The sequence below is a fragment of the Melozone crissalis genome, unplaced genomic scaffold (genome assembly GCF_028551555.1).
Source record: "Melozone crissalis strain CALT ecotype California unplaced genomic scaffold, PUWL_Pcris_2 ptg000023l_1, whole genome shotgun sequence".
In the NCBI taxonomy this organism is placed as follows: domain Eukaryota; kingdom Metazoa; phylum Chordata; class Aves; order Passeriformes; family Passerellidae; genus Melozone; species Melozone crissalis.
In genome coordinates this window covers 6,718,928-6,746,365 of record NW_026535801.1, presented here as the reverse complement: position 1 = coordinate 6,746,365, position 27,438 = coordinate 6,718,928, and the positions used below count along the sequence as shown (strand labels likewise).

At 40.5% G+C, this 27,438-nt stretch overlaps 1 protein-coding gene across 1 annotated transcript in view; it reads left to right on the top strand.

Moving 5' to 3' along the window:
• Positions 1-27,438, top strand: part of SPAG16 (sperm associated antigen 16) — a 371,498-nt gene that overhangs the window by 161,605 nt on the left and 182,455 nt on the right. The window contains exon 11 of the mRNA XM_054278128.1: positions 13,189-13,332. Within this exon, the coding sequence (XP_054134103.1) occupies positions 13,189-13,332 (144 nt within the window). The remainder of the gene's footprint in view (positions 1-13,188; positions 13,333-27,438) is intronic.

Here is a 27,438-nt window from a genome sequence, read left to right as displayed (position 1 = left end):
AGAAAAGGATTTTTCATAAAATATGTCTGTGACATATGCCCTGTGGAAGAAGGATTTCAATGTGTCCTTTGTGGTGTAATGAATTGCAGGGACAGCTCAGATGCCTCTCCCTGCACTTTGGGAGCTGAGCAGGAGAACCCTGGTACTCCAAGGACTGCCCAGACTCTGCTTCAGCTCTCTGGGGATTTTTATCTGTGCTGTGGCCACTTGAGGATACAGAGCTTAAGCTGTTCATGCTGAGATTGCTGCCTTTTCAACTCCACATGGCAGGGGAACAGACAAGGCTCCTTTTAGATGGCTACAGCTTTATAGAGTGGCTCCCTAAAACTCTGTGTTTGTCAAGTGGACATTATTATTTGTACCTTTTTTAAAGAAACCCAAAGCCATAATTTTTTTTCAATTTGAAAATGGATCATATTAAAATTGGAGTTAATGTGATGTGAAGTATTTTGCCGAATTTGAGTAATTGATGGCAATAAAAATAGTCCATTTAATGGTGATTTAAATTCCTCTGTTTCTGCATCTGTAACATTAGAGTGGAATCTTGTCTGTTTTTCACTTTAAGCAATCTACTTTAAACTACTTACATAGTAAGCATTATTTACTGCTTTTAGGATTACCCTAAACTAATTTAAGATGTGCCTCATTAGTTTTCCTACTCCATGGAATAAAAAATTACCAGCATTGGTCTTTAAAGCACATTTTGCACTTCTGCAATTACCATATTGATGATTGTTTTTCCTATGACAAATAGACTATGGAGTTCTGTTGCACTCTTGACTTCCTAGTGGTTCTTAAATTTGCAGCAATAGTGAGCTCTGTGAGGCATGATGGGGGGTTGGTCTGCAGTGTATATTTGTCAAATGTAAATGGTATTATACAGATGTTAAAATTAGAATGTGTGAGAGAGCCATGTGCAGCTACACTTGATCAACTGTTTTGGTAAAGCTGATTAAGGCTTGACTTTCAGGTTGCTGGGTTTTAGTTTAGTACAAAGGGGTTATTTTTAGTGGTACAAAATAGTCTGATGTTTTGAGTTTAGAGGAACTTGAACTTTTACTTAAAGAGAAAAAAAACCCCAACAAACAACTTGTATGGTCTTTTTGGTGATATTAAGCTGGTGTCAAACACAGAGGTACTGCTGGAAAGTTCACAGCTTAGACATCACCTGTGCAGGTACTCAGTGAGTATCCCAACATTTCATCCAGAGATTTCATCTCTGCAGCAACTGTTGGCACCCTTCCATCCCCAGGATGCCAGATCCTGGTCACTAAATGGCCACTGCCTTGGCAGAGACATGCAGCAATGCAGGTGTGCTTACTCTCAAAGGGAAGCTCTAATTTGAGTTGTGCTTCATGCCTGTGCCTCATCAGAACCAAATCTTGCAGGTCTGTCTGTGAGGCTTTGCTGGGTGATTGGTGCAAGCTGTGGTGCCCAGTTCATTCACCGCTTCCTCTAAGACACCATTAGCTTTTTACACAATAGATGGCATGATAACAACATTTCCTGTGAGTCTCTCTCATGTCAAAAGTAAGCAGGCACCCTTCTCATTCATAGCTCTCTGGCATCTAAAATGAAGCACTGACGTTTAAATGTGTAAAAAATTACTTTAGACATGTTAATCTTTTGGATTTTAGTAGTCTCTATTTCTTTTATTCCAGCTAACAGTCTCTGTTTCTTCTATTCCAACTTCTTTTTCTCTGTGCATGCTGGAAGTTGAAGGAAATTGTGAGACCTGTTTCTAGTTTTCATAAAGTTATGTGGATCTGGGCCTCTCTAAGTTTGCTTTCCATTTTTGAAGAGCTTTGCTTTCTATTTTCTTCCCTGCAATGCCTATGGACAGCAAATGGGGAGGAAAGATGGGAAGAGAACTTGCCAAACACACCAAATATTATGTAGCAAACATTCTAGAAGTTCCATGGTCTCCAAGGGCTTGGCTTTGGTAGTATTTGGTCAGATTCTCAAAGGTCCTTCACTTTCTGTGGACTAGTATTTTTCTCTAGGCCACAGTGTAGGAATATGGGCTTTTTCTCTTTCATGAACAGGCATGTGATGCACACACAGTTGGACACAAAGTGGTCATGGCAAAATGAAACTGAGGTGTTCACAGCTTTTTTGAGTCTCACACAGAATATGAGAAAACCACAAATCTATTTATAAATAGACTCTACTTTTCTTTCCATGGGAATGATGACTTGAAGTCTCTCAACAATTTTGTCCCTCTTTTTCCTGCTCTGGAAGCAGGACTGTACTTTGCCCTAAAAGTCTGTATTTGTTGAAACTCCTCTTTATCCCTCACTATAGCCCAGTGTGAAGGGAATGAAGACTAATTTTTGGAAGCAGGATAAATGGCAGCCCTTGAGGTTAATGCTGCTGTAGCTTCTCAGTTGTGAGCAGGGTTCTGTGGTTTTCATAAACACCATCTTGGCAGAAGTTCAGATGTTCAGCAGAGACAACACCACCCAACAAAATGGTCATGGAGGGTTGGAAGGTCTTGGTGCAGTGTGGTGGTGTGTTCCAGGAGGTTTAGGCTGGATGTTGGGAAGGGATGGGTGGTCAGGCACTGGAAGGGTTCCCCAGGGAATGATCACAGCCCCACAGCTGCCAGAGCTCCAGGAACATCTGGAAAATGCTGTCAGGAACAGGGTGGGATTGTTAGGGTGTCCTGGGCAGGGCCAGGGGTTCACTCCATGGTCCTGGTGGGTTCCAGATCTGGATACTCTCTGATTCTTGGCTGACAATTCCACATGGCAGGGGAGCAGACAAGGCTCCTTTAGATGACTACAGCTTTACAGAGTGGCTCCCTAAGACTCAATGTTTCTGTCAAGTGGACATTATTATTTGTGACTTTTTTAAAACCAGCCAGCTGCTTAATAGGCTAAATCCATGGCACAGCAGAACATGTAGTTTGTTGGGACCATCCTGAGATTTAGAACCACTTTGGAACATGAATCTGAGGTCTGTAAATGGCAGGAGGTGGTGCCAGTGGCAGCAGAGGGTGAAAGTGCTAACAAAGGGTAAAAACTGAAATCTGGAATCCCATGGTTTTAATTTGGATATGACTCTGGAAAAGGTGTTTTATTCCAAATATGCTTTGAATTGAAAATTTGTAGCTTGCATGACTTTGAGTCTTCAGGGGTTTGTTTTGTAGATATCGGTAAGTCATGAAAAACATTACAATTTAAACAGAATGAAGACACCTTTCAGATAACTCCTTTCAGAAAACTCCTGCAAGCTTGCCTGTAAGGCTCTCATAGGTGTCAGAGAAACTCATGAGTACCAGCAGTCATTTTCATATGTAAGTGTTTTTGTTATTTCAGACTCTTCTGTCAGGGTTCTTAATGCATCTTTATAAAGGCTAGAACTACCTTACTTAAGCATTTCCATGTTATAATTTTTGGGTCTGGGAAGAGGTAAAAAATATGTAGCAGCAGGCAGAGTCAACCATGAAGATTGTTCTTTGTGGCCAATGTTCATTACAGGGAATTTTTTCAAGGCTTTTTCAGAATGTAAATATCTAAGTAACAACACTTGGAATATATCCTCAGGTTTTTTTCCTCCCTCTGGAAGTGTCCCCCAAAATTAGTATCCCATTTCTTCTTTTTCTCTGTGCATGTGGAAGTTGAAGGAAATTGTGAGACCTGTTTCTAGTTTTCATAATGTTATGTGCATCTGGGCCTCTCTAGGGTTGTTTTCCAGTTTTGAAAAGCTTTGCTTTCTGCTTTCTTCCCTATGGACAGTGAAAGAAATGGGGAGGAAAGATGGGAAGAGAATTTGCCAAATACACCAAATATTGTGTAGCAAAAATTCTAGAAGTTCCATGGTCTCCAAGGGCTTGGCTTTGCTCAAGAGGGTAATAATTTTCTGTGAGTGATTGTACATAATTCCATAGCAGAGGGAGGAACTGGAAACAGGAATATGACTTGATTCTCACCAAATATTCAGAAATCCTTAACTCATACTGCCTGTGAAGATTAATCCATGGATTAATCTTCACAGGATTTCTTCCAGGAATTCTGAGGAATGACATAGCAGAATATGGAAGAGTCAGGCTGTAATTTTCTTAAGTCAGTGTTTTCTACGGATTTTTTCTCTGGTGTAGTAATTAGAGTTTAATATGTAGCTGGCCTGATTTTAAAGTAAAACTCTACAAAAATAAACCAGGATAATTAACTATCACAACAATTTAGCAGAGGAAATGGCTTTTCCTATATTTAGGGTTTTAAAATGCATTGTGTTCCTTTCTAAAGGGTGGGGTTTAATACAAACCAGTGTAGTGGTTTGGGCCAGGAACTTCTTGGTTGAACTCCACAGGCTGCATTTCAGTTTGGGAATTTGCTTAGGAAATCAGTTCTGTTCAGTGTTTTCATTAGCAGTGAGGAGGATGGAATACAGAGTAGCTTATAAAGTATGCAGATGACACCAAGCTGTGAGGATCTGAAAATGCTTTTCTGTATCAGATCAGAATTCAAAATAAACTTGGCAAATTGCAGAGATGGTCTGAAATCAGCAAGAAGAACTTGAATTAAGTGAAGTGCCACATGATATATTTAGGGAAAAGAATTTAGATACACAAATTCAAGGTAGGAAAAGGTTTTCCTCTGTCAAGAGGAAAAACAGGTAACAAAGTCAACAGTACACTGCTGTTGCAAAGTAAGGAAATTAATTCTGGAATGTGTGAAGGGGGATGCTGTGTGTCTAATACTGGGTAATTACTCCAAATTAGGGCTGGTGAGGTCTGAGTTGGCATGCTGTATCCATGTTTGGTTATGACTTCTAAAAAGCCTCTGGAAAACTGCCTAATTTAAGACAATGTTGGTAACAACCATCTGATATCTAAAGATTTTAAGACAAAAGGAATAGGGAAACTTTCTCCATATTCCTGAGTGAAAAATTAAGGGAAATTTTTTGCTATTGGCACTCACAGTGATGACGGTTGTGTTCTGTAAAACACTTTTTGAAGCCTGAGCCCAGAAAAAGCCACCTGGAGCTGTTGTAGAAGGTATTCAAGGAGAAATTATACACATCTGTGCTGGGTGTACCTTCCTCAGCCCAAGGTGGATGGGGTGATGCATTTCAGCATGTGTCTGTAACTCTGTGCAGGAGATGAAAATAGAATGAACAGCTTGAAAAATTCTTCTCTTGAAATGTCCTGGAAAAGTGGAATGGCTGCTTTTAGTGGGGAAAGCTTCCTACCCTGTGGGGCAGGCTCAGCACAGCCTTGTGGGGCTGCAGCTGCTTGGGATCATGGGACTAGGGAATTTCTAAAGCCAAAATCCATTTTTCTCTCATACACATACACCTGGTTACAGAGATCACCAGAGGAAGAACACAATTCACAGCTGCTGACTTTGCCTCTTAGTCCTAACTGTGAAGAAACTATTTATTTATGTAACTTTCTTCCCACAAGAGTTTCCATTAATTCTGTTGATGGAAGCATTTTTCAGCATTACAATAGTGAAATAAAGCACAGAGCATTAAATTCTTCTCTGCCTCCAAAAGTGAGAAAGAAACACTAGCAGGAAACTGACCTTGAAAAGTTAATACTTTGGTTTCTTAGTAATTTAGAAATCTGAGTTAATTTGGTGCTCTAATTGCAAATTATATTTTTATATATTTTCTTTTATCAACCTTGATAATTTAACAGAATTTACCAACTGGCAAGTCTCAAGTACTTTTTCTTCCAAACTCTTTTATACCACAGCACTGCTCCTAATCATCTGTGAGAAAGCTGCCATGGAACAGAAGGCTGGGAATTGCTAACAGTAATGATGGAAACTAATTCAAACCAGGCCACAGGTAGAAGCTTTTGGGAAAGCAATCTGCATCTTTTCAAGCTGGTCAAGCTAGAATAGCCTTTTAGAAAAGCAGTCTCTTTCATTCCAAAGGGAGCCCAGCCATTATCTCTCTACCCAATGAGAAGGGCAAAAAAGGAGGCAACAGGGATGTATTGAGGAGGGAAAGTTTTTGCCGAGTTTGCCAACATTGCCTTTTCCTTTGCTTCTCTGCCCATGAAGTGGTTCAGGAGCAGAGGTGCAGTGTGAAAAACTACAGGGGCAATTCCTTTACCAAGCTTTGTCCCTGTTTTCTGTGTCTCTCCCCTCTGCTCTGGAGTTGCCCTGAGAGCTGTGATCTCTTCCAGAGGCTGCAGATCCCAGCTCCTCTTGTTCCAGTGCTCTTTTGGATGCTGGGATTTAATACTCCTAGGGGGCTGCCTTTCCCTAAAAGAGTGATGTAGCATTTTTCATGAAGGGATAGTAAAAGGTGAGTGATGGGCAGTGTGAATCATGGCATAAATCATTTCAGGCACGGACGTGCAGCTTTCACTCCAGAGGAAAGCTATTAGGAAAGGATGTCAATGTTTTAACTTTTTAATTGCATTTACTTGTTTGTTGCTACTCCCATTCTTTTTGCTTTTGGCTTAATTATTTCTCCCTAAAGTATGCTGCTTACCTAATAAGTTGACTAAGCTTGAAAAATTGATTCAAATACATATTAAATAAGAGCTTGTGAGCTACTTTACAACAAGCAGCTCCTGAGTTAGTTGGTTTCTTTAATAGCACCCTCAGTCTTACCAAAAATACCCCAACCACTTGATCTCTTTTTCTGTTCACAGCTTTGTCAGCATCTAAACTTTATGACAATTTGAATAAATCTAAAAATCGAGCCAAGCCCCACCCCTAGATTTTGCACTGAAAATAAACAGTGGTTCTCTGTGTGGAGAAAAGTGATTTGTTCCTTGCCTGCTACTCTGGTTTAAAGCAGGTTAGAAGGGAGTTGTTTCAGAAATGTGTAACAGCTGATGCTGTAGACTAAGTGATTTTTATTCTTTTTTTCCTCCTGTGGCCTGCAGTAATTATCAACAACCTTATAAGCACAATCAAAGGAATTAATAAGTAAAGATTCTCTTAAGAAGTAATTTAGATTCATGCCTGTTGTTATTTACAGACATTTTAGATAAAAAGCTTAATGTTAGTGTGCAGAGGTTTGCAATACACGAGACTATAATGACATAAACACTTTTTATGTTATTACAAAGCTTCTAGAAAAATCCTTTTGCCCTGATGTGATTAAGGAGACAAACAAGATTATGGATGTTTCTAAGTTGCTATGCTGTGAAATTGGCACTACTCCTGGTACTGCATAATTCAGGAATATGCATGTGTCTTTAAAGGATGAGACCTCTGAAAACACACGTGGATCAACAGCATAGTTTTGACTTTTTCTCAGATTTGATCTAGGGCCAAACTTTGTTATTAAGAAGGGGATGATTTTATATTGGCGCATGGTCAGATCTAATGCAGTAAAACCTGGGTAGGTTACAACACTCAGTTAAATTGATGCATTTTCATAATTGCACATGGAGTGGATAAACAGAAAGTGATCAGAGAACACCACAAAATGGATGTTGTGAATTTATCACAACTGTGTCTGTATCAGGGACTTAGAGTGATGTGTTTAATACAATTCTTTTTGGAGGCACTTTATATTGTAGGGAGAGTCCAGTTCCTGAAATTGTTTCTTTTTGAGAGGAGAACTGGGTTTGCCAAGTTAGAAAGGGTGTGCATTTATTCTACTTTACAGGAATAAATATGTTTGCTGCTGCTCTACAGCTGGGAGTGAAGATTCTGTGTGCATGTAGACTAGAATAAGGACACAAACTCGACTGTGAGTTAGGAGGTTGCTTGTCCTCTAGAGATAAAAGTTCAAGTCTCCGGAAGATTGTTTTCTTATTATTTTCTAGGGTGTACCAAGGTCTGCTGGCCAGTCTAGAAGGTTAACTTCAGGTACATCACGATTTTAGCAAGTTTTCTCCCTCCCAAACCCTGAGTCATAGGAGCTTGGGAAGCATCCAGGAATTTCACCAGACAGGATAGGGTTTCATAAGCATTGCTGTGACTGAGATCTATCACTGACTTCCAGATGGGCATTTACATAAATAAAACAAAAGCTAGGAGCTTTGTGCTCTGAGTATTTTCCCCTTCTTATTTTCTTTAATGGTTTGATGGGGTTGTTTTTCTTTATGCTTTTTTTTTTTTTTTCTCTCTGTTTTACCTCTTATTTTCTCTATTGAAAGCATTTTCCTTAGATAAATTCTAAGACCTCAAACAGCAATGCAAGCTATTCAGTTATGCTACGGTTGCATAATAAAACCCTGAATTAAATGTCAGTGTTGCAATTATTACTGAAGAACGCTGTCAGGTGAGATCAGGTAACTCAAGCCAAGATAAAAAAGGTGGCAGAAATGACTATATTAGAGAGAGGATGAGTTGCAACAAGCAAAATGATTGATTAGGTTGTTGTGCAGTGTTTAGTTTGAATTTTTTGGCAGGTTAATCTCAGCTGAGAGCATTTCTCTGGCAGTTTGTCCCCTTTCCTTGGCCGATGTGGCTGAGTGGCTCTGTGGGGCAGCAGCCAGAGCTGCTCCTGCTGCCCTCAGAGTGCTGCTGCTCACCTTGGTTTTTACTTTGCTTTTCCTCATCCCCAGCCACCATCAGGTAGGTAAGGAGGGAAATAAGGCATGTGCTGCAGCAAAAGGGTGATCTCTGTGTTTTCTGGCACTCCTTTTCCCCTTTGGAAGGGAGGGAATTTCCATGGCGCCGCTGGCACCCCTCAGCCTGCCGTGAGGGGAAAATGGGCCTTGCCTGGATCTGGTCTGTGTGTGCTAAATTTGTTTGTAGTGAGATCCTTGGAGCATGGGTGTGAGGGAGTAGTGACCTCCCTCATGCCTAAAGAGGCTGTCTGGAACATAGGCTAGGCAGAGTTAAAGAATAAAGCAGGTATTTATTAAAAGGCCTTCAATAGATGCACCTTGGGCAGCACAAGAGCCCGGCTGTGGCTCACGCAAGATGGACCCCAAGTCACGAGCTTTCACACTTTTATAAGTTTTGGTCCATTTCCATATTGGGGTTAATTGTCCAGTTACAGCTTCAGGTTATGCAGTCCCATCTCTCAGTTTATTCTCCTCAATTTGCTGTTGCTGTTACTTTTTGGGCCTGAAGCTGCAATGGTATCCTTGGTTCTCAGGCTGGATTGTTTTGTGTGACTAAACTGTGAGGAGAACTTGCTAACACTTCATATGAAGTTCAGAGTTATATACTAATGCAGTACAAAATGTGGAAAATATGAAAGCTAAAACTTGAAGCATCAATCCCACATCAGGCCCAAGATGGGTGGCATTGGCTGGGTGGCACCTCAAAGGTGAGTGAGAGCACCTTGGAGGCAGCTCAGGGGTGGGAAAACGTGGTTAGGTTGTGCATTTCACACATGCATTGGCACAGGAACTGTTCCTAATGCTCTGGTTAATTTGCCCTTTGTCTCAGCACAACTGGCTCATATCCAGCAAAATCAGACCTGGAAAAAAATTTCAGCTTTTACAAACTGTAGATTTTTAGGGCACAGTCCAGCAATATAACAATATCTGTTAATGCCCTCTTGTTTATATATATTTGTTCTCCTCTGAGGCTATAACCAGTATCCATCCTCTGGAATTCAGTGCATTTCAAGTCCTCACCTCCAAAATCCACCTTGATGGCAGAGAAAGAAATATCAGCAATTTCCCAACAGTTTCCACTATAAAACCAAGGTTTTCAGCCAGTTGTAACTTCACTCAAATATAACTGCTCAGCCCAAAATTTCCTGTGCTGGGTATGGTGAGCAAGGCTGATTTTTTTATGTACAAAAATGTTGGCTGCAATCTTTCTGTCACTGGGAAAAATGCATTTGAGAGCTTTTTTTTAATCTTGCAAGAACTTTGCTGCTCTCATATTTTGGAGTAAGAAATGCAGCAGAAGAGTTTTTTGGTCTGAAAGCAGCTACTGGCATTAACAAGAAACCTCTTTGCCAGTACCCGGGAATGCAAATAAATTTGATCAAGTCATGAAGTTCTAAAAATTACATATCACAAGCAGCATCCAGTACAATGCTGTATCAGAATTTGGCGGCTGAATGCTGTCTATATTGAGAACACACTTTTCTGTATAAATTCTGGATATGAAACCATAGAAAACTGGATTTTGTCCTTGTTTCTGCCACAGAAAAACTGGGTGAGGCTGGATAAGTCATTGGTCATTAATTTTGTGGTTTTCATTCTCTCAGTGCCTAATTTTGAGACAATTTATGTTTTTATTTCTCATCCAAGCAGTGTCAGTTTTGTGTGTGGAATGCCCAGTCCCTCTCCTAACCATGATGGAACCCATCTACCTGTCTAATACCTGAGGGTGTGCTGGGAGCTGGGAGAGCAGGCTGCTCATGGCACATTGGTTCCAGTGTTTCAGAAACCCTGGTGCCAGGAAATTCTCCTCCACATGGATCTGAGCTCTACCCTCCCTCAAGTTAGTGGCTGTATTAAACCCCCAGTTGATGTTCCCCAGACCCCTCTGGGGGCAGCACTTTCTGACCTAAAGGTTGATTTTGTGTGATGTGGTCAAGTGTGGAACGCCCTGAGACTGAAAGTATTTTGCATCTGAAGAAACTGTATTTTTATTTATGACTCAGTCATAATAAATTAAAATAATCGATGATTGTTTTGAAAGCAAATTACGGGGAGTACTATATATCTACCATGGCAAGTGCTGAAGAGATGAGAATGTCTTATAATGCCAGAGTGAGTTGTGTAAACAAGGGTATTTATATACTCAACAGCAGCAAATCTCCCAGAGGGTTTTTTTTTGTTGGGTTTGGTTTTTTTTCTTGGCTGAGTCTCCACTGATCCCACTTTATCCCCAAGGAGGAGGAGGAGAAAACTAATGTTCCTATCACACATGTTCCATTATTGATTTCCATTCCAATCCACCCAAAGTCTTCTGTGCTGGAAATAATTAGACCCTGTGAACAGAGATGAAGCAAAAATCTATACAAGGCTGGATTGCCAGAAATGAAGACAAGGGTGCCTAATTAATGCTGCATATAGAATGCCTTTTGGATGAATGGGTTTCCCTTTCTCAGAAGCAGCTCAACAGCAGTTGTGTCACAGATTTGCTGTTAATTAAATGGTGTTCAGTGTGTGCCTGTAAAAATGGCATGGAGGAAGAAAAACATTGGACAGCAGCAGCATTTTGCAAAAGCTCTGCAATTTAAAGGGAAGACTGTGAAAAACAAATTTGCAGCCTTCGTACAGACAGCAGGATATTTTCTTCTGTATGAAATTCACTTTATAGGTTTTCCCAAAGCTCCACAGGAATGTCTGGTCACTGCAGAAGTTTGGGCATTGCAGAAGCTGGACAGGGAGGGTTGAGGGTAGGCAGAATGTTCCTGGCAGCTGAGGATGGATGAGAGCACAGCTGCAGCCTGGCCAGGACGTAAGGATTGTTCAGGAGGAGTCAGGGTCTAGAGGAACGCACCAGATAAAATTTTCTCTGCATGGAAGGTGACCTGAAGGTGATCTGAGGCTGTGTAATGCAGCTTGGAAACTAAAAAGGAAGATCTTTAGGAGGAATGTAAGAGAGCTGATGGAAAGGCTTCACAACAGCCCCCACTGAGAGCAGAAATATCTGGAGGGGAAAACTGGAGGGGATCTGAAGTGTCTGAAGCGGGTTAAGAGAAAAATGTCAGCTGTGTGCACATGCAGATGGCAGCAGTGGGGTTGTTGGTGCTTCAGAGGTCTCTGTAGCAGAGGGATTCTGGGACAGCTCTTCTCATCCTGTAATTTGCAGGCCACTGGTGCCTTCTCTCAGCCTTTAATTCTCTCCTTTTATCTCTATTCCCCCCTTGCTCTTCTAGATATCTGCTGTGGCCAATCTGAGTGATACAACTGCTCTCTGTGCATCTCTGGAGAATTTAAATAGCATCATTGCCTCCTTCTCTTTTTTCCTATAAATGCAGAGGAAGTTTATCCTCTTTAGGAGAAGATAGAAAGCATTTTTTTCTAAGAAACTGGAGAACGAGTAAATCCCAGGCTCCTCGCTCAAGCAGATGGATTCAACTGATGAGTCTGTAGGAATCTTCCTAGGCTGGGCATTAAACTGCAAGAAAAGATGTTTTCTGATGAAATTCTAGTTGACATAAATATATTTTTAGCATGGGTTTGATAGAGGGAATTATTTTTCCCACTATAGTAGATGCTGTGGTTCTGGTTTAGGAATTTTATGAAATAAAATTGAGTGCAGGAGAAAGGTGCTAATAAAAAAGAAGTTTTTATGACATTGTGCCTTCTAAGTCCTCTCTTTTCTCCCCATTTGGGTGCTTACCATTGTCTGGCTCTCTCCTCTCATTCTGCTTTAATAAGCTTTTTTTCTCTCTGACCTGTCGGCCCTGATGCACAGCTGAAATAAGTGCACACACAGGTTGTGATTCTTCTCCCCATTACTGCAGTTTGAGTCTGAACTCCAGATTTGATCTGCCTAAATAAGCCACTCCTGGGACTAAAATCAACTCCTAGAACTTTTTGATGTTCAACAAAATAGTAAGGCATTACAATGATTTAAATCAAATAACCAAATCCATATGAAATATTCTTCTTGTTATCTTTCCAACAGATTGATTTTCTTCCCTGGATCCATTCTGAGCTGCACTGCAGTTGCTAAATCAAAAATAAACTGAGTTTTCAGTCTACGGGTGTGTTAAGTGTGTGATTTCCATTACATCGCAGCGTGCCACATATTAAAAATGAAAACATGGAACACATTTTGAGTACAGGATTGAAATGAATTTTCTGACCTAGTCCCAGTGAATGGGCTCTAAAGTGCTGGCAATGCCTGTAGCTCCTGGACTGTAATTATCATTTGAGTTATTTCACAGTGGTAGGTATTTACACATTTGAGGTATTTACACCTGTGGGCACACGTGGGGATGGGCTGACATCGGTGCTTTTTGGAATTATTTTGGATAAGTGGGAATGTTAATGATGTCGGTGCTGCTTGTTACCCTCTTGCATGTTTTTCAGAACATAACCAAACAAAGTATTTCAAAGCATTGTTTGAGTGTTAAGTGGAACTTGAAGAGAGTGTGAAAACAATTTTGGTTTCACAGAAATCAGTCCTGTTCTTTTTTCTTCAGCACCAGCAGCAGCAGCAGCTCATCTCCACAGCATGTATTTTGAATTCTCATGAGCTTAGAAAGCATTGCTGTTTGCTCAGTCCATCCAGAATCAGACTCCTGGGGCTATTGCCCCGAGTTAAATGGATCTCATGTGTTTCCCATGAAATGGAGCTGGTACAGAACATAACCTGCCTTTCTCTTCTCCTGCAGCTTGGCTTTACACCCCCGGAAGAACATCGTGCTGACGGGCGGCGATGACCACCTCTGGAAGACGTGGGGCTTCCCCGATGGGAACATCCTCCTGACAGGGGAGGGACACACGGACTGGCTCTCAGGCTGCTGCTTCAGGCCCAGGTCAGTGCCTCTCAGCATCTTTTGCTGCTCAGAGTGACCCCCAGAAATGTTCAAAGTCTCTTTTCCCAGCCCGAGTGCCTGAAGAAGGAGTCAGAGCTCTTCATTTCTCTGTCTCAAGGTTGTTTATTGTTTCTTATCTATAAAAAATTTTCTCCTGCCCTGCTGAGGTCCGTCCAGCAAGACAGTTCCAGGCACTCTGCCTGCCCCCAGGGCTGTGTTATGTCTTTATACTAAAAACTGCAATGTGTACAATGTTTACAATTACTTTCCAATACATATCACCTATGTTAGACAGTGAGCTTCTACTCTAAACCAGTCTAAAAGTGCCACCATCACAGCAGAAGATGGAGGCCGAGAAGGAGAAAGGCTGGACACGCCCGGTTCCCTCCGTTTTTCTATTCTCTAGGTAAACCCAAATATTCTTAGTCATATGACAAATAATGCATAATACAAGAAGTCAACTTTTCAGTATTATTAATAATGGGGCTGTGTTTGCCACAGTGCATGAACAGGGAGAAAATGAATACAGCAAGACCTGAAAAGCTTATTTTGCTTTTGCACACGCCCAGATTCCTCCATCTATTCACTCCATTATAACCTCACTATTATTCTACCTAAACAGTTGTGGCTTGCTGATCTCCATCTAAGGTTGTTAATTTGCTCCACAGGTCGTAATCAAAACCACAGGTGTTTTGGGCTCTGTGCCAGGGCTTCTGTGCCCCCTGGCAGGGGTCCTGGCTGTCCTGGACAGCCAGAGGGATGTCCTGGGTTCCCACAAGTCCTTTCATGGGCCCTGCTCCCTCCTGGAGCTCCTCATCCACTGCCCTGCTTCGCTGCCTCTGTGTTCTCCCCCTGCACTCTGCTTAATTCCCAAACATGTAGATAAAATGTTCCTCTGCCTCTCACAGTGTTGACTTAAGAGTGATGGCTTTTAGTATTTTGTACATCTTAAACTCTGTCCCTATAGCAGTGCATGTAAAAAGGAGTAATAAGCTTTTCAGGCCTGGCTGTATTCATTTTTTCCCTGTTCATGCACTATGGCAAACACAGCCCCATTATTAATAATACTGAAAAGTTGATTTCTTGTATTATGCATTATTTGTCATATGACTAAGAATATTTGGGTTTACCTAGAGAATATGAGCTTTCCTGCCCTTTCATGTTATGGATTTGAAGCTGAATTAATAAATGAAGGTGAACATGGAAAATACAAATTAAATATTTAAGTTACAAGGGTCATGGAAATAGGGCAAACACGAAGTAGATTTTTTCATCTTTCTGTTGAAAAATAGGACACCATTTTACTCTCAAAACTAAAATGCATTTGATAAGGCTGAGCTTCTATATGTTGAAATTAGTTTGCATCAGATTTGTGAGGCAGCATTTTAAATAGAGTTCTTTACTGTTAGTGTAATAAAGGTCTGCCAGGCTATTCACCTGAGGCTTGGTTATAAAAGGAGCATTATGAAGCCTTCAACCTTGTATTTTCATTGTGTTTATTTTATTGAGCAATATTAGCTCTCTTCTTCACGAGGAGGAAATGTATCCTATTTAATTTCATGGTTCCTCCTGATTTCTGAGTTTATAATGAGCTACCAAAGGCAGACATAGTCCTCTAAACACAAGAAAATCCCCTCCTTCTTTTCAAAACCTCAAGGAGCAGGAGTCACGCTTTCTGGGATGAATTAAACATGCATTTACTCTTCTCTTGCATCACTTTCTCCTAAGAAAAATAGACTTTTTCTTAAGATGCTTGTATTTTCACTGTGTTCTGTTTTTCATTTGTATATCCTTAGAAATAATTACATTTAAAAGAAGAGGACAATATTTAACTTAAATAATTACATGTAATACAGGAGGAGAGAAATGGAAGCTTGTTTTAAGGTGGTAGGAAAATTTATCTATTGCTGCATGACAGATTTCAGAGTTTGTTAGTGCTGGACATGGTTTAAACTTGCAGATATACAAAATGCTGCTTTTACCTGTTGTGAATGTAAAACTTAGCACAGGGGAAGAAAGGGAAATACAATTAGAAGAGCATGTTATCATTTCTAAAGCTGCTGGCCATACTAATCAGATTTCGATAATGCATTGTTACCATGACACCCGCTGACTCAGAGACTCAGAACTATTTTCTCATTAGTCTTTGACCAGAATGCAGTCCTTTCAATAGGCTTTCCTATTTCTCATTCAATTATTGAAATTAAAATGAGTTGAGGTACATCATTATTCTCTTGCAGTATAAATTGACTCCTGCTGAATGTTCTGGAGTGATTCAAAAGCAGTGCTGTTAAAATATTGTCTTCTGTTACTGCATAAAATACATAATGTGGCAGAATACATTTAATCATACTTTAATTTTTTTTAATTTATTTTTTTTTTAGATAGGAAACTTTTATATATCTTTTTCTCGGAAGGAAAACCAATTAAGTGAAAATGAACAGTTCTAATAGATTTTTTTTCTTTTTCTGGAATCAAATGTAGATAACTTCTAGTTTTGTTCCATTGCAAATCTTGTTTAAAGATTTGCAGTAACGTTCACCCCAGAAATGAAAAAGAAAACTATTTTTGTGCCACTGGGCTACTAAATTGTGACCTGTGTAGAACTTCCATAGTTCTATAGTCTTTCCTGTTTGTTCTCTGTGAGATCACTTCTCTGAGTTTCTTCTCTCTCTGTAAAATCAGGTTTAGAGCAACCTCCACCTCTGGTGTGGGAAGTGTTCTGTGTGCAGGCACACGAGTCTGCTGTCAGATCACCTGCTACAGCATCCTGCAACAGTAACCCAAAATCTAATGATTTGAGGGGAGCTGTGATGGGCATTTCACTGATGCTTCTGCACATAAAAATGACTTAAAATCCCAGAAATCTGGGGGTTTATGTGCTCACAGAGTATTACTTGAGCAAGGGGCTTTCTCATGGTTGTCTCTGTGCCACCACTGTGTAAATAGGGGTAAAGCTGCCAGGTGGCTGGCAAGATCTAGAGACTTGAAGCTAAAATGCTTCCAAGTTGGGTTTATATATCCTCAGTGTCTCCAGGAAGTAGCAATACCAAGGTAAAGGTGTGGTTTAGGCTCTGGATTAGAGAAATGAGAATTGTCCTTAGGAGCTTTCCCAGGACTGTGTCCTTAAGCATCATCACAGAGCCTTAGGGGCAAAGAGTTGTTGGAGGGAGCAATCTCCCCCCTCATGCCCCCACTGACAGTGTGCTTCATTCCACAGTGATTCTATGCTGAAAACCACCTCTGTTTCACCTGTGATCAAAGCAGGGTGAGGTGACACTGTGCTGAGGCTCCAAGGCTGCTGCTGTGTCACTCCTGGGGCAGCACAAAGGCTCTGGGTGCCCCGTGTGTTCTCCCTGCAGTGGGTCCCAGGACAGGGGATGAAGGGCAGCAGCCTGGCTTTGTGCATGTGAGGAGAGCAGAGCAGCTCCCTGCTGATCTGACAGTAAAGCATTGCCTTGAGCTTTTAAAATAAAAGTAAAACTTCAAACAGCTCCTGTCATCTGCAGCTGGGAGGAGGGAGGAGAACAGTGCTTCCTTCTTTGAAACTCAGGTGACACCTGGTCAAACTTCAAAAAAAACCCGTGTTTTTACTCTGGTCTGGCTGAACACTGCTTTGCAGATGAATTAGCTATTTCAAGCTCCTGTCACTGTTGAAAAATTTATTGTTTTTCAGTGTGGCTTTTCTAGATGTGAAGGAATGAGGGAATGAGAATGACTCCTGTCACAGACACACGCAGAGGTTTTGTGGTTGGAATCTGGAGAGCTGGGGAAGAGCTGTGTCATGCACCTGTGTGTGCCAGGTGACTCAGATATTTGAAATAGCAAACAAAAATCTCCATCTTCTGCCAATTTCCAGGATAAGTTGAGGATGTTAATGCTCATACTCTAATTACACAAAGGTATTTCATGGCATGTACTAGATTTATTTATCTTTGTTACTAACCTTCCTGGGTGGCTAAAGAATCAAGCTCTGCAGCATAGCAGAAGTGTGTGTTAATGTCTGATAAAATCCCAGTGAACAGTAAAATATTATATTCTTGCCCTGCATGTGGGCTGGTATAATATGTAATGTCCTTAATATATTCATAAATATTAATCAAGTCAACTCTTCTAAAATGTTTGTAGCCCTTTTAATGCAAATATTGTCTGGTTCTCTGGAATACAATGAATTTCTGAATTGAAGTACAAACTGTAGGTTCTTGAAGCTATTTAAAACTTGCATTGAAAGTTGCCAGATTGTCAACTCCTTTGTAATGTCCTGTTCTCCTAAGAAAGAAGCAGAGTTTCTGGTGTTCCTAAGTTACTGAGGAAAGAAATCAAAACTGTTATCAATTTATTATTATTATATAAAAATTGCCACAGCACTTAGAGAAAATCCACACAGGTAAAAGTAAGTCCTGTTGCTGTTGGAAAACATGGAGGCAGTTAGTAATTAGTAGAAAAAACTAAAGAAAAGGTAGAATAAGTATGTTCATGCACCAAACATGCAAATAAAGGCATGTAATGTTTGATACCCTTGAAGAAGTTGCCAATGAGGGGAGGCAAGAGAAAGAAGAAAGAAAACTCAATGTTCTTCCAGAGCATAAGTATTTGTATATATCTGGGTGGTATTTCTCAAAGCTGGCGGAGCTGATGTTACTCAGATGGAAACCTGTGCATGGATAGAGGAGAAACACAACCCTGTAGAGAGAGAATTAGCAGGAATTGGAGAGAGCCTGAATGAGCTACAAAGGAAATGCAACTCCAGGTGGGCTTGAATTCACTCAAGATTTTAGGGCAATTCTGTAGCAGGCTCTGGGTAACTGAGCTCTGTTCAAGTACTCAAGACCAAGTCCAAAATGTTGCTGACAATCCAGAGTGGGGAAAAAGAGCCAGAATAATGATATTTGCTCAAAGTTTTCAAGAGCAGTGCCTGATAAATACAAAATTGTATATGTAAGACTCTATCATAGTGGAAGTTGTTTTCTCATCATACAAAAATTCTCAGAATTTTTTTTTATAAAATCCTTTTAAAAAGTAAATTCCTGAGCAGAATTGAAGTCAGAATAAACTTTGAAAGTGAAATTAATTCTTACTCAGGTAAGCCCCTAATTTTAATTTATTTTACATTATTTTAATTTCTTTTTTGATTGTATCATTTGTGAAGAAGCTCTCCAGAGATGACTTTGTGTGGAAAAAGGAGAGACTGAAAAGCCCAGCAGAACAGGAATGGAGAAACCTCTGAGGAGTGATGGGAGGGAGGGCAGTCCCAGAAAGGAGAGGCAGCTGGGTTTGATCCAGCCAGGCTCAGATGTTCTGAGGCAGCAGGCACAGGCTGACACTGCTCCTTGCTCACTACATCCCACAGGACTCTGTGCTTGGAGGGAAACACTGAGGAGCAAAAATCAGACTTGGCAGCTTGGCAGGTCCAGGCACCACTTGTGAATTTCTCAGTGGACATGCCTTTGTAGTTTGGGAGCCCCAAGTGCTTTGATTATCAAGGTGAATTACAAGGTGTGCTGCTTTATTCATCCCCCACCCCTGCTGCTCTTGGCTCCCCACAGACTCTGCTGCTCAGGAGTGTCCCAGTCCTGGGAGCTGCTGATGCATCAATCCACACCAATCTTCTTGGCAATCATAATGTCCTCAGCTAGCAGTGTGTGGTGAGAAACATCTGCAGGGTATGAAGAGAATCACACAAGATCTGCTTCTAAAGATAAATGACTGCTTTCTTAGTTACAAATTGCAAATAATACCTTTTAAACAGCTAAGATGGTACAGGGCCCACAAAGCCTCAGCAAATGAAAAGCACTTGATGCCATACAGAGAAGAGTAGGTTCTTTAGTCACAGTAGCAAGATAACTTAAAACATTCCACTAACATCAAATATATTTCTCCTTGTACTTGAATAATTCCTAGTGCCATTCTTCGATTCATTTTTATTTCTATGAAAAGAAGCAGGAATTATCTATGATGCCATTTTGTTTGATGTTCTGGCTTCCAAGATTTGATGCTGTAGTTGTTTGGTGGAACTAGGGGGACTTGCAGAACAAACAGTCACTGCTGAAGTTATGATTCCAGGATCTACAAGATGTTGCTACAATCTAATGTTTGTTTGTTTTAGTTAAATGCAGCAGCATTTGTCTGCATGGAAACTGTAATTTAGCATTAAGCAGTGGGATTTGACTATGTCACTGCAGGCTCTCTCTTAGAAGAGACCTTCACATATTCTTTTGGGGTCTGCAAAAAATCTGTCCCCAGGAAGAAATTAAGAGAGGTTTGGAGCCAGTGATTTTCAAGTGTTGGTTTTCATCACCCTTCCTTCAGAGGCACTGCCTAGGCTGGGTCAGCAGTCACACCAAGGTGACACTGTACATTAAAGCCAGCAGAACGAAAAGAAGCTCCTGGAGATGAGCAGGCTGGAAATTCAGGGACCATTTCAAACCCTGTTATGGAATAGTTTCTGCAGTGATGTGCTCAGGGACCCTCCTGTCTGTTGTGCTCCAGATTGCTTTTCCCATGGTGTTAAGAGTTTGTGCACCTTTATGGGATTACTGCCCAATCCCACACCATTTACACAACACCTGGACCTCACAGGTAATTCCCTGGGCAGGCACTGTGTGGCTCTGCAATGCCCTTCCAGCTGCTCAGGTACTTCTGGAGAGGTTGAGTTCTCAGCACAAGCTGCTCAATGGGCAGGAGATGTGCAGCACATCCCATGAAAAGGTTCTGTCTGCACTCTCAGGGAGCTGCTGGATTCATGATGGACAACACAAAAATTTTGGAAGTGGTTTCATGAGCAGAGTTTACATTACAGGGTTCCATTAATTGCACCTTTTAGCTGGAGAGTGAGGAACTGAAGCAAGGCAGGACCGGCCCTGGTGCGAGAGGCTGCTCAGGAGCTGCTGTGCACGCCTGGGAGCCAGGGAGGAGGAGGAGGAGGAGGAAGGGAATGTCAGCTTCACCCTCCTGCCTGGCCACTGAGCCAGCCAGAGCAACAGTCCTCCCAGGGAAGAGATTTGGAGATTAGTGATAATAAAAGATCCATGGACAGTGAGCTACAGGACACTCTCTGCTGGCTTTGGAGTTGTGAATGCTGAGTTTCACACTATACATTAAACGAGGCTGAGACTTGAAAGCCACCAACTCCCCTCTAAGCATTAAGTTAAAAAAGAGTTGTAAGGCTCAGGTTAATCACAAAGGTCTCTGTTGGCTATCAGTGGAATAGAATTATTTTGATTTGTGCTTTGAAATAGTCTTTAAAACCTCATTCAGGTCTCACTGCAGAAACAGATGGGTTTTATTTATCCTTTTACTACTACTGATAGCTATGAAAGAAACGTGAGATAGTCTGTATGTTCTACTTAGGACTTTTGAACACTTATTTAATGAAAAGGCATAATGATTTAATTTTTTAGAGGATGTTGAATTCCTGCATAGTTCAATAAAGCCTTTAGTTACCAGGTTACATACTAAATTTGCCAGTGGTAAGAAACTTCTTTTGAGTGGCACAATTTATTTTCAGTCATCTAACTGGCTTTATGTAACACATCATATTTAGCAGTCAAGACATCTGTTAAAGTGTTTTATCAAACTGAGCTAATACAGGAGCCAAAAGAAAAGAAGTTGTATTCATTTATTCTGCAAGGGAAAAAAACTATTTCAGAAGTCTTTCATTCAGTTCCCCAGAGTACAGTATTCACTGTGTGCTTGGTGTTTTCAAATATAGCAAAATTTTAATTTCAAAAGTAGCTTTATTTATTTCAAAATCTTTGATAAGCTTCATACTTTTTATACAAGGAAACAGTTTCAACATAACATCATTCTCTCTCAAGCTTACAAAGGCTATTTTTACCTCACAAACATGTGTGGGTGGGCATTAGATTTCCTTTGGGATTCTCAATCTCATTATTTTTATCAATAAAAAGCCTCTGCTGGACAAAGGAATAAATCACATATAAATGAAATATGAGAGATTACATGAGAAGCTCAGCTTTTGCTTAGTCTAATCCAATATTTTTGGCCAAACGTCTCAATGTCAAAGGCTTTATAAGTATTCTACAGGATCAGTCTGGCAAAGAGAAATCAATAACCAGGTAATGGATTTGATTAAAATTTTTCCCCTTCCACCCACTCCCAAAAGCCAAATGTTTCTACCCATACTAATCTCTTCTGGCATGTGGCACTGTTGGTTATTCTCTGTGGAGTTTTGAGATGTAAATATATACATAAAGTATGTTTTCATTTCAAAGAGCTCTGTTAACTATTGGTGAGTATCTATTTCAAGAAAAAACTGAATCTCATTTGTATCTCATTTTTAGTTTCTTTGGAGAGCTCAGTTCTGCAATGCTGAAAAGCATGAAAACATGGACTGATAACAATTGTAACTTTGCTACAGATTTAGATCCTGATTTGTTGTTCAGCAGCTGACTTTTTTCTGAGGAGAATTTCCTCACACAGGCTAGGGCTCCCAGCAGATGTCCAAACTTCTGGAGATTTTCTTTGTTGCCAAATCCTCAGTTGCCTGCTTTACCCCAGTGCTTCTCATCTTCTGTCTCTGAGGTGGTTGTAGTGGCAGCCCACATGCCATCTGGAAGGTTTGCCTCCAGATACATTCATAATTAGGCCATTCAAGTTCTCCAAGGCTGTTACCTCTGCTTTACAGAAGTATTTTCCCCATCAATAAAAAGACCAAATAATGTGCCTATTGCATGGAACCTGGAGAGTCTTTCATTATATTGATTTTAGAAAGCAAACAGTGTGCAATTCCATAGTATGGTTACTGAATAGACTTCACTTTTCATCCATGAAAAACTACCTTTGGCTTGTGTTTCTTATACAAGGAATGAAAACAGGGACCACTCCAAGGTAGTGATTCACTAATAATATCTCCATTACAATAATTCAGTGAGTGGCAGGAGAGAGAAGTGTTGAGGACAGCTGGAGACAGGAGAAGGAGGAAAGGTTTGGCAGAAGCAGCAGTCCTCCCACTGAGCAATTCAGATGTATATTTGAAATAACTACAGGAAGAAAACCCATTGTCATAAATGCTGCCCTTTGCTGAAAGCACTCTGCAGTTTCTGCAGTTGCTTTCACAGGTGGCTTTAAACACACTGAACTTCAACACCAGTGACTGAATCCTCTTGATAAATTAATGCCATTTCTACTGATGAATTTGCAGCCCCTCCATCACAGATGCAGAACATCTCTGTAAAGGCTCTTTAACAAAACTTCAACCTTCATACCCACAATGTGTGACCTTGGATGCATTAGAAATCCTAATGGGGATAGAAAGTTAGCTGGTCTTTGTGTAGTATTATTTAATTTCTTTTTTAATTATTTTATCTTCATCATCTATCATTTAGATGTTATGCTTGCCCATAAGGTAATAGTTTTCAATTGTTCTGAATGCTTACCTTACACAGAAATGATGTTATTTTCCTTAAGTGATGACCTCATGTGCTACATTCTGACATTATCTGAATTTTACACCTGAAAGCAGACATATTTAATTTGGAGGGCTTTAAACCAATCTGATATTAAGTTGAAAAGATACTGTGATTATCAATTTCACAAAAGAGGTGTGAAGTTTAATCTTTCTCTTTAAAATTTCTCTTTCTGAAAAAACATCATTTAGTTACTAAGAATCACCATTTGGATGTCATTGTTTTGACTTAGAAATTGCAAGGAAACTTTCTGATCAGCTGTGAGGTAATTAGATTTGGTGTTTACTTGAAAGAAAGAAAGTAATTTCTATATGATAACCACTTTGATAGAGAAAGAGTGGAGGAATAGGCAGTTGGAATCTCTTTATAGAGTATCAATAAAATGGGATATTTCTAAAGCTATTAGTTCAGCTTCATTGAAGCCACTCGTATGTTCTCTGAAAGTTTTGCAGAAATTTGCCTGCTCTTCAAGGAGCTCTTGGTTTCTTTTTGTGTACATCTGTCTGATTTTCAGTTCCTGCAGCTCTTGCTGCCTGTGAGTCACAAGAAGCAGTTCAGATTTGCTGATCATTTATTTAGGCCATGAGAAAAAAAACCTGTTGTTCACTTTGGAAGTTCAGATTTTGAGTAGTTTAGCTTTTCTTCTGGCTTCATCAGCATTTTGTGCTGGAGAGCTGGAGATGCAGAGGGAGCTGCCATCTCTCTGGGGCTGGGGAGTCTCAGTTCACTGCTCTGATCCTGGCCATGTTGCTCTGACTCTGTTCAGGGTTGTTATACACATCAAAACATCTCTCTTAATAGAATCTCTTGTGTTATGTTTCTCTGAGTGCAATTAGAATCTTGATGCCTTTAACATCCTCGGTTCATTATTGCTTTCTTCTGTGCAATAAAGGCAATTGTATTTTCCCTCAGGTCTGCTGCAAGGGTTCTAGTGGAGTGGCTAAGGAGATATCTGTGTTTGTTATATTGTTTAAATGAGCCTTTCCTAAAGTGCAGCTGTTAAAATAACAAACATTAGTGTTAGAGTTGACTAGAGAATGGTAATTCAATTGAGGCAATATCTAAGATATTTGAATTGGAAATAACTCCCAAATATTTAGAGTGTTTACAAGATTTTGTCTGGAGCACAAACTCCAGGTATGAATTGCATAGTCATTTATTGTGTTTCTGTGCTTCCCCTCAAGCTGTGTGGCTGCAGTAATTTGGGGAATTCCAGATTCAAAAACAGTTGCAGTAGCACAGGAAGCAGGAAAATTTGCCCAGCTGGGAAGGAGCATCAGGACTTGTTTGACTGCTGAGGGATGTGGATGTGGAACCAAGTTCTTATTTTGTGGTAATTACTGCCTTTGTGTCTGGGTAGTGTATATAAAACAAATGGGGATCAGAGGGAGAAGGCCACGGTGTTTGTGTCTGTGGTTTAGATTACCTGTGTTGTTGTGTTTGAAGGGATTTCTGGTGTCCCCTCTCTTGAGCAGTCAGTGTTTAGGCTGCAAAGCATCAGGACTTGTTTGACTGCTGAGGGATGTGGAACCAAGTTCTTATTTTGTGATAATTACTGTCTTTGTGTCTGAGTAGTGTGCATATAAAACAAATGGGGACCCGAGGGAGAGGGCCACAGTGTTTGTGTCTGTGGTTTAGATTACCTGTGAGAGTTGTTGTGTTTGAAGGGATTTTTGGTGTCCCCTCTCTTGAGCAGTCAGTGTTTAGGCTGCATGGCCTCGTGGATGAAAGCTCAGTTTTCATACAAAGCCTGTCAGAGAAAGGGTAGAAATTTATATTCACTTTGCTTTTCTTCTTTCTCTTGTATCAGCCCAGGATTCTGCTCATGTTCAGCATTTCCATTCCTCCTCCACTCTTGCAGTTAGATTTTTATTGATCACTGTCTCCATTAACTCACTCCCCATCCTCAAGCCGTGTCCCTGTATCCCCAGGGCATGGCTCAGTGAGCTCATCACCTGCCCCAAGTACAAACACTGGGCTCATGCACTGTCCTGTGTGTTTTCTTGGCCTTCACTGCCAGGATCATTACACAGAGTGAGTTAAATATCCTTCCAGGGGCCTGGGAATGTTCAAATCCCAGTGCAGAACTTTCCACCGGCTGCAAAATCTCTGTGCACTCACTGAACTCTCTCTGCATTTGAATATGCAGCTTAAAAATGATGCTTTATACAAACATGCAAATGGGATTAATGACTGTGGTTCATTAGTGGCTATTGATTGTGATTAGACATCCCTGGACCACCACTGGGGGATGATAATGGATTTAAAACGACTGAGTCCCAACTTTGCATTTCAGAGGAACCGAGACACAGGATTATCGCTGTTAATATAGGTCATAAATCTGTTCTGTACATGGAATTCATGGATCTGAACTCCTTCCAAACTACATTTTTCCCTACTTCAACAGCTCTTCATTACAATTTGAGGATTTGGAGTCATTCCAGTGGAGGAAAAATGACCAAACTGGATGGGATGGGTGTTGAGATGAAGTATCACACTGCAATGGCTCACTGTTTAATGTCTGTCATGGATATTGATTGGTACTATGCATGATTTTATGTGTTTTATACTATACATTATTTTAAAAATTTAACAGTGTACAGAAAGACTTTAACTTACACTGGATTGTTTTAGAGAAAGTGTTGGAATGGTACAGAATAGATCTCATTTCTGGAAAATGTGGTGGTTTTGCAATGTTTACTCATTAGATTTGATTTCAGGTAAAATAGTTATTTCTCATGAAGTTAATGGAGGAAAATTTACTTGGCAGTAGGCTAGAGGAAAGTGGCACAACTGGACCCAGGAACACTGTTTGCTTTCAGCATAAGAGGGTCTCATGATTGTTGGAGATATCACTGGCCAGGCTCCCACGAGCTCCCTGCTTCCAGCTGGAGGCCAGGATTCTCCTACCCCTTGTTAAACAGGTGTCTGATTTTGCTGTGGGCTGCTAGGTGTGCATTGGCAGGAAGTTTTTAGAAAAGGCATCTTTTTTTAATGCTAAATAATTGTAACAAGGGAATTCATTGCTGTCTAATTTTTCCCAGAGCCCTGCATTGTGTATTGCCTGCTGTCTTGCTGACACATATTTTGCTACATCTAATCTCCAAGTATTGTAACTAGTTTATCTTTCCTCTTTTTATTTTTATTCCTTACCTGGTGTGCTTCCCAAGCCTCCTAAAAGCCAATTTTACACATACTAAAAGCTGCCTTCTACCAGGCACCTAATTTATTTTATAACCACCTCTAATTACATGATATTGCATGGCAGCTAAGCCATTTTCATGCATCAAAGAGTCTAGCCTGCAGTAAATAGTAAATATTTTTTGGGGAGTACCAAGCTCAGCTACTGGAATGGGGAAGGTCTGAGTGGAGTCTGTGTGGTTTGTAACCTGCATTGGAGCAATCTGGAAAATACCAAATTATTATAACAAAAAGTCATGTTAAAAAAAAATTATTAAAAATCTATAATGATCCTATGAATGTAGAACTATAGGCTGTGTTTAGAGTGGGCCAGCACTTGGGGAAGAAGGGATACTTGGGCACAGGAAGATGTGTAGGTAAGAGCAGTGGGAAAGGCCTCAGGTGAAACAGGATTGCTCACAGAGCAGCTTTGGTACCAGTACTCAGTTCAGAAAAGAAAGATGGTTTTAAGTATGGAGGACTTGCTAAATTGAAATTTGTTGATAAATGGCTTGAATTTGTTACCTTGGAGTTCACCCATCCCATACCAGGACTCTTTCTGGTAGTTAGGAGCACATTGTATTTAAAAGTCTGCAGATGTGAACCTGTCACTCTTCAAGTGGAAGTAGCCTTGAGGAAGTTTACATGGAGAAGATGAACTTCATTCAAACAGAAGTTTGCTGCCTGTGTGATGCCATGTCCTGGTGTCAGTTTGGTGCCAATACCTTGCTTTGCTGTTTGCCCTTGCTGTCACAGCCAGCTGCCAGCCAGGCAGCACGAGGGGAAACGCTTCTCCTGGCACAGATCAGTGTATGAGCAGGAAATAGCACAGAAAGATCTCCCAATTAGGTAACGTGGAGTGAAAAGTTGCCTCAAGTTTTGCACTTGGCATGGAACTCTTTGACAGGATTCTGGGGATTTCCAGCCAATAGCCTCATGGCAAAAGATTTTGCAGGATGGTTGTGTTTTCCTTCCCTTACAAAAAGCCATGTGTCCATGTGCCATCCACCATCTGCTGGGTACTGCCCTGTTTCCTGCCTTTGGAAGGCTTTCCTTGGCTTGTAGAATGTCAGTTTATAATTGATTTTGTGTTTTTGAAATTTAATTTTTTTTTCCTCACCTTCGATGATAAATGAGAAAAGAAAAGGTATTTTTGTATTTCTGCTGCTGAGTATTCTAGCATTCACCTTCTATAAAAAATGCCATTTCATATCTATTAATAAAGTGAGGAAAAATTGGTATAAGATTATTCTGAAGGATGAAACATTACATTTACTACATAAAATGTGTCTTAGACACATAGACCACCAGGATAATTAGAGCAACACCCAAAATGAACCACGGATCCAAAAAAAACCTAGGGGTTCTTAATAAGAAGTGTCACTGTAAATAATTAATGAGTCTCAGAACTCCAGCAACAGAAAAGTGAACTATATCTGAAGTCTGTTTCAAGGTCAGAAAATCTTAGAAACAAAATCTTTGCTGCTGAGTGTTTTGT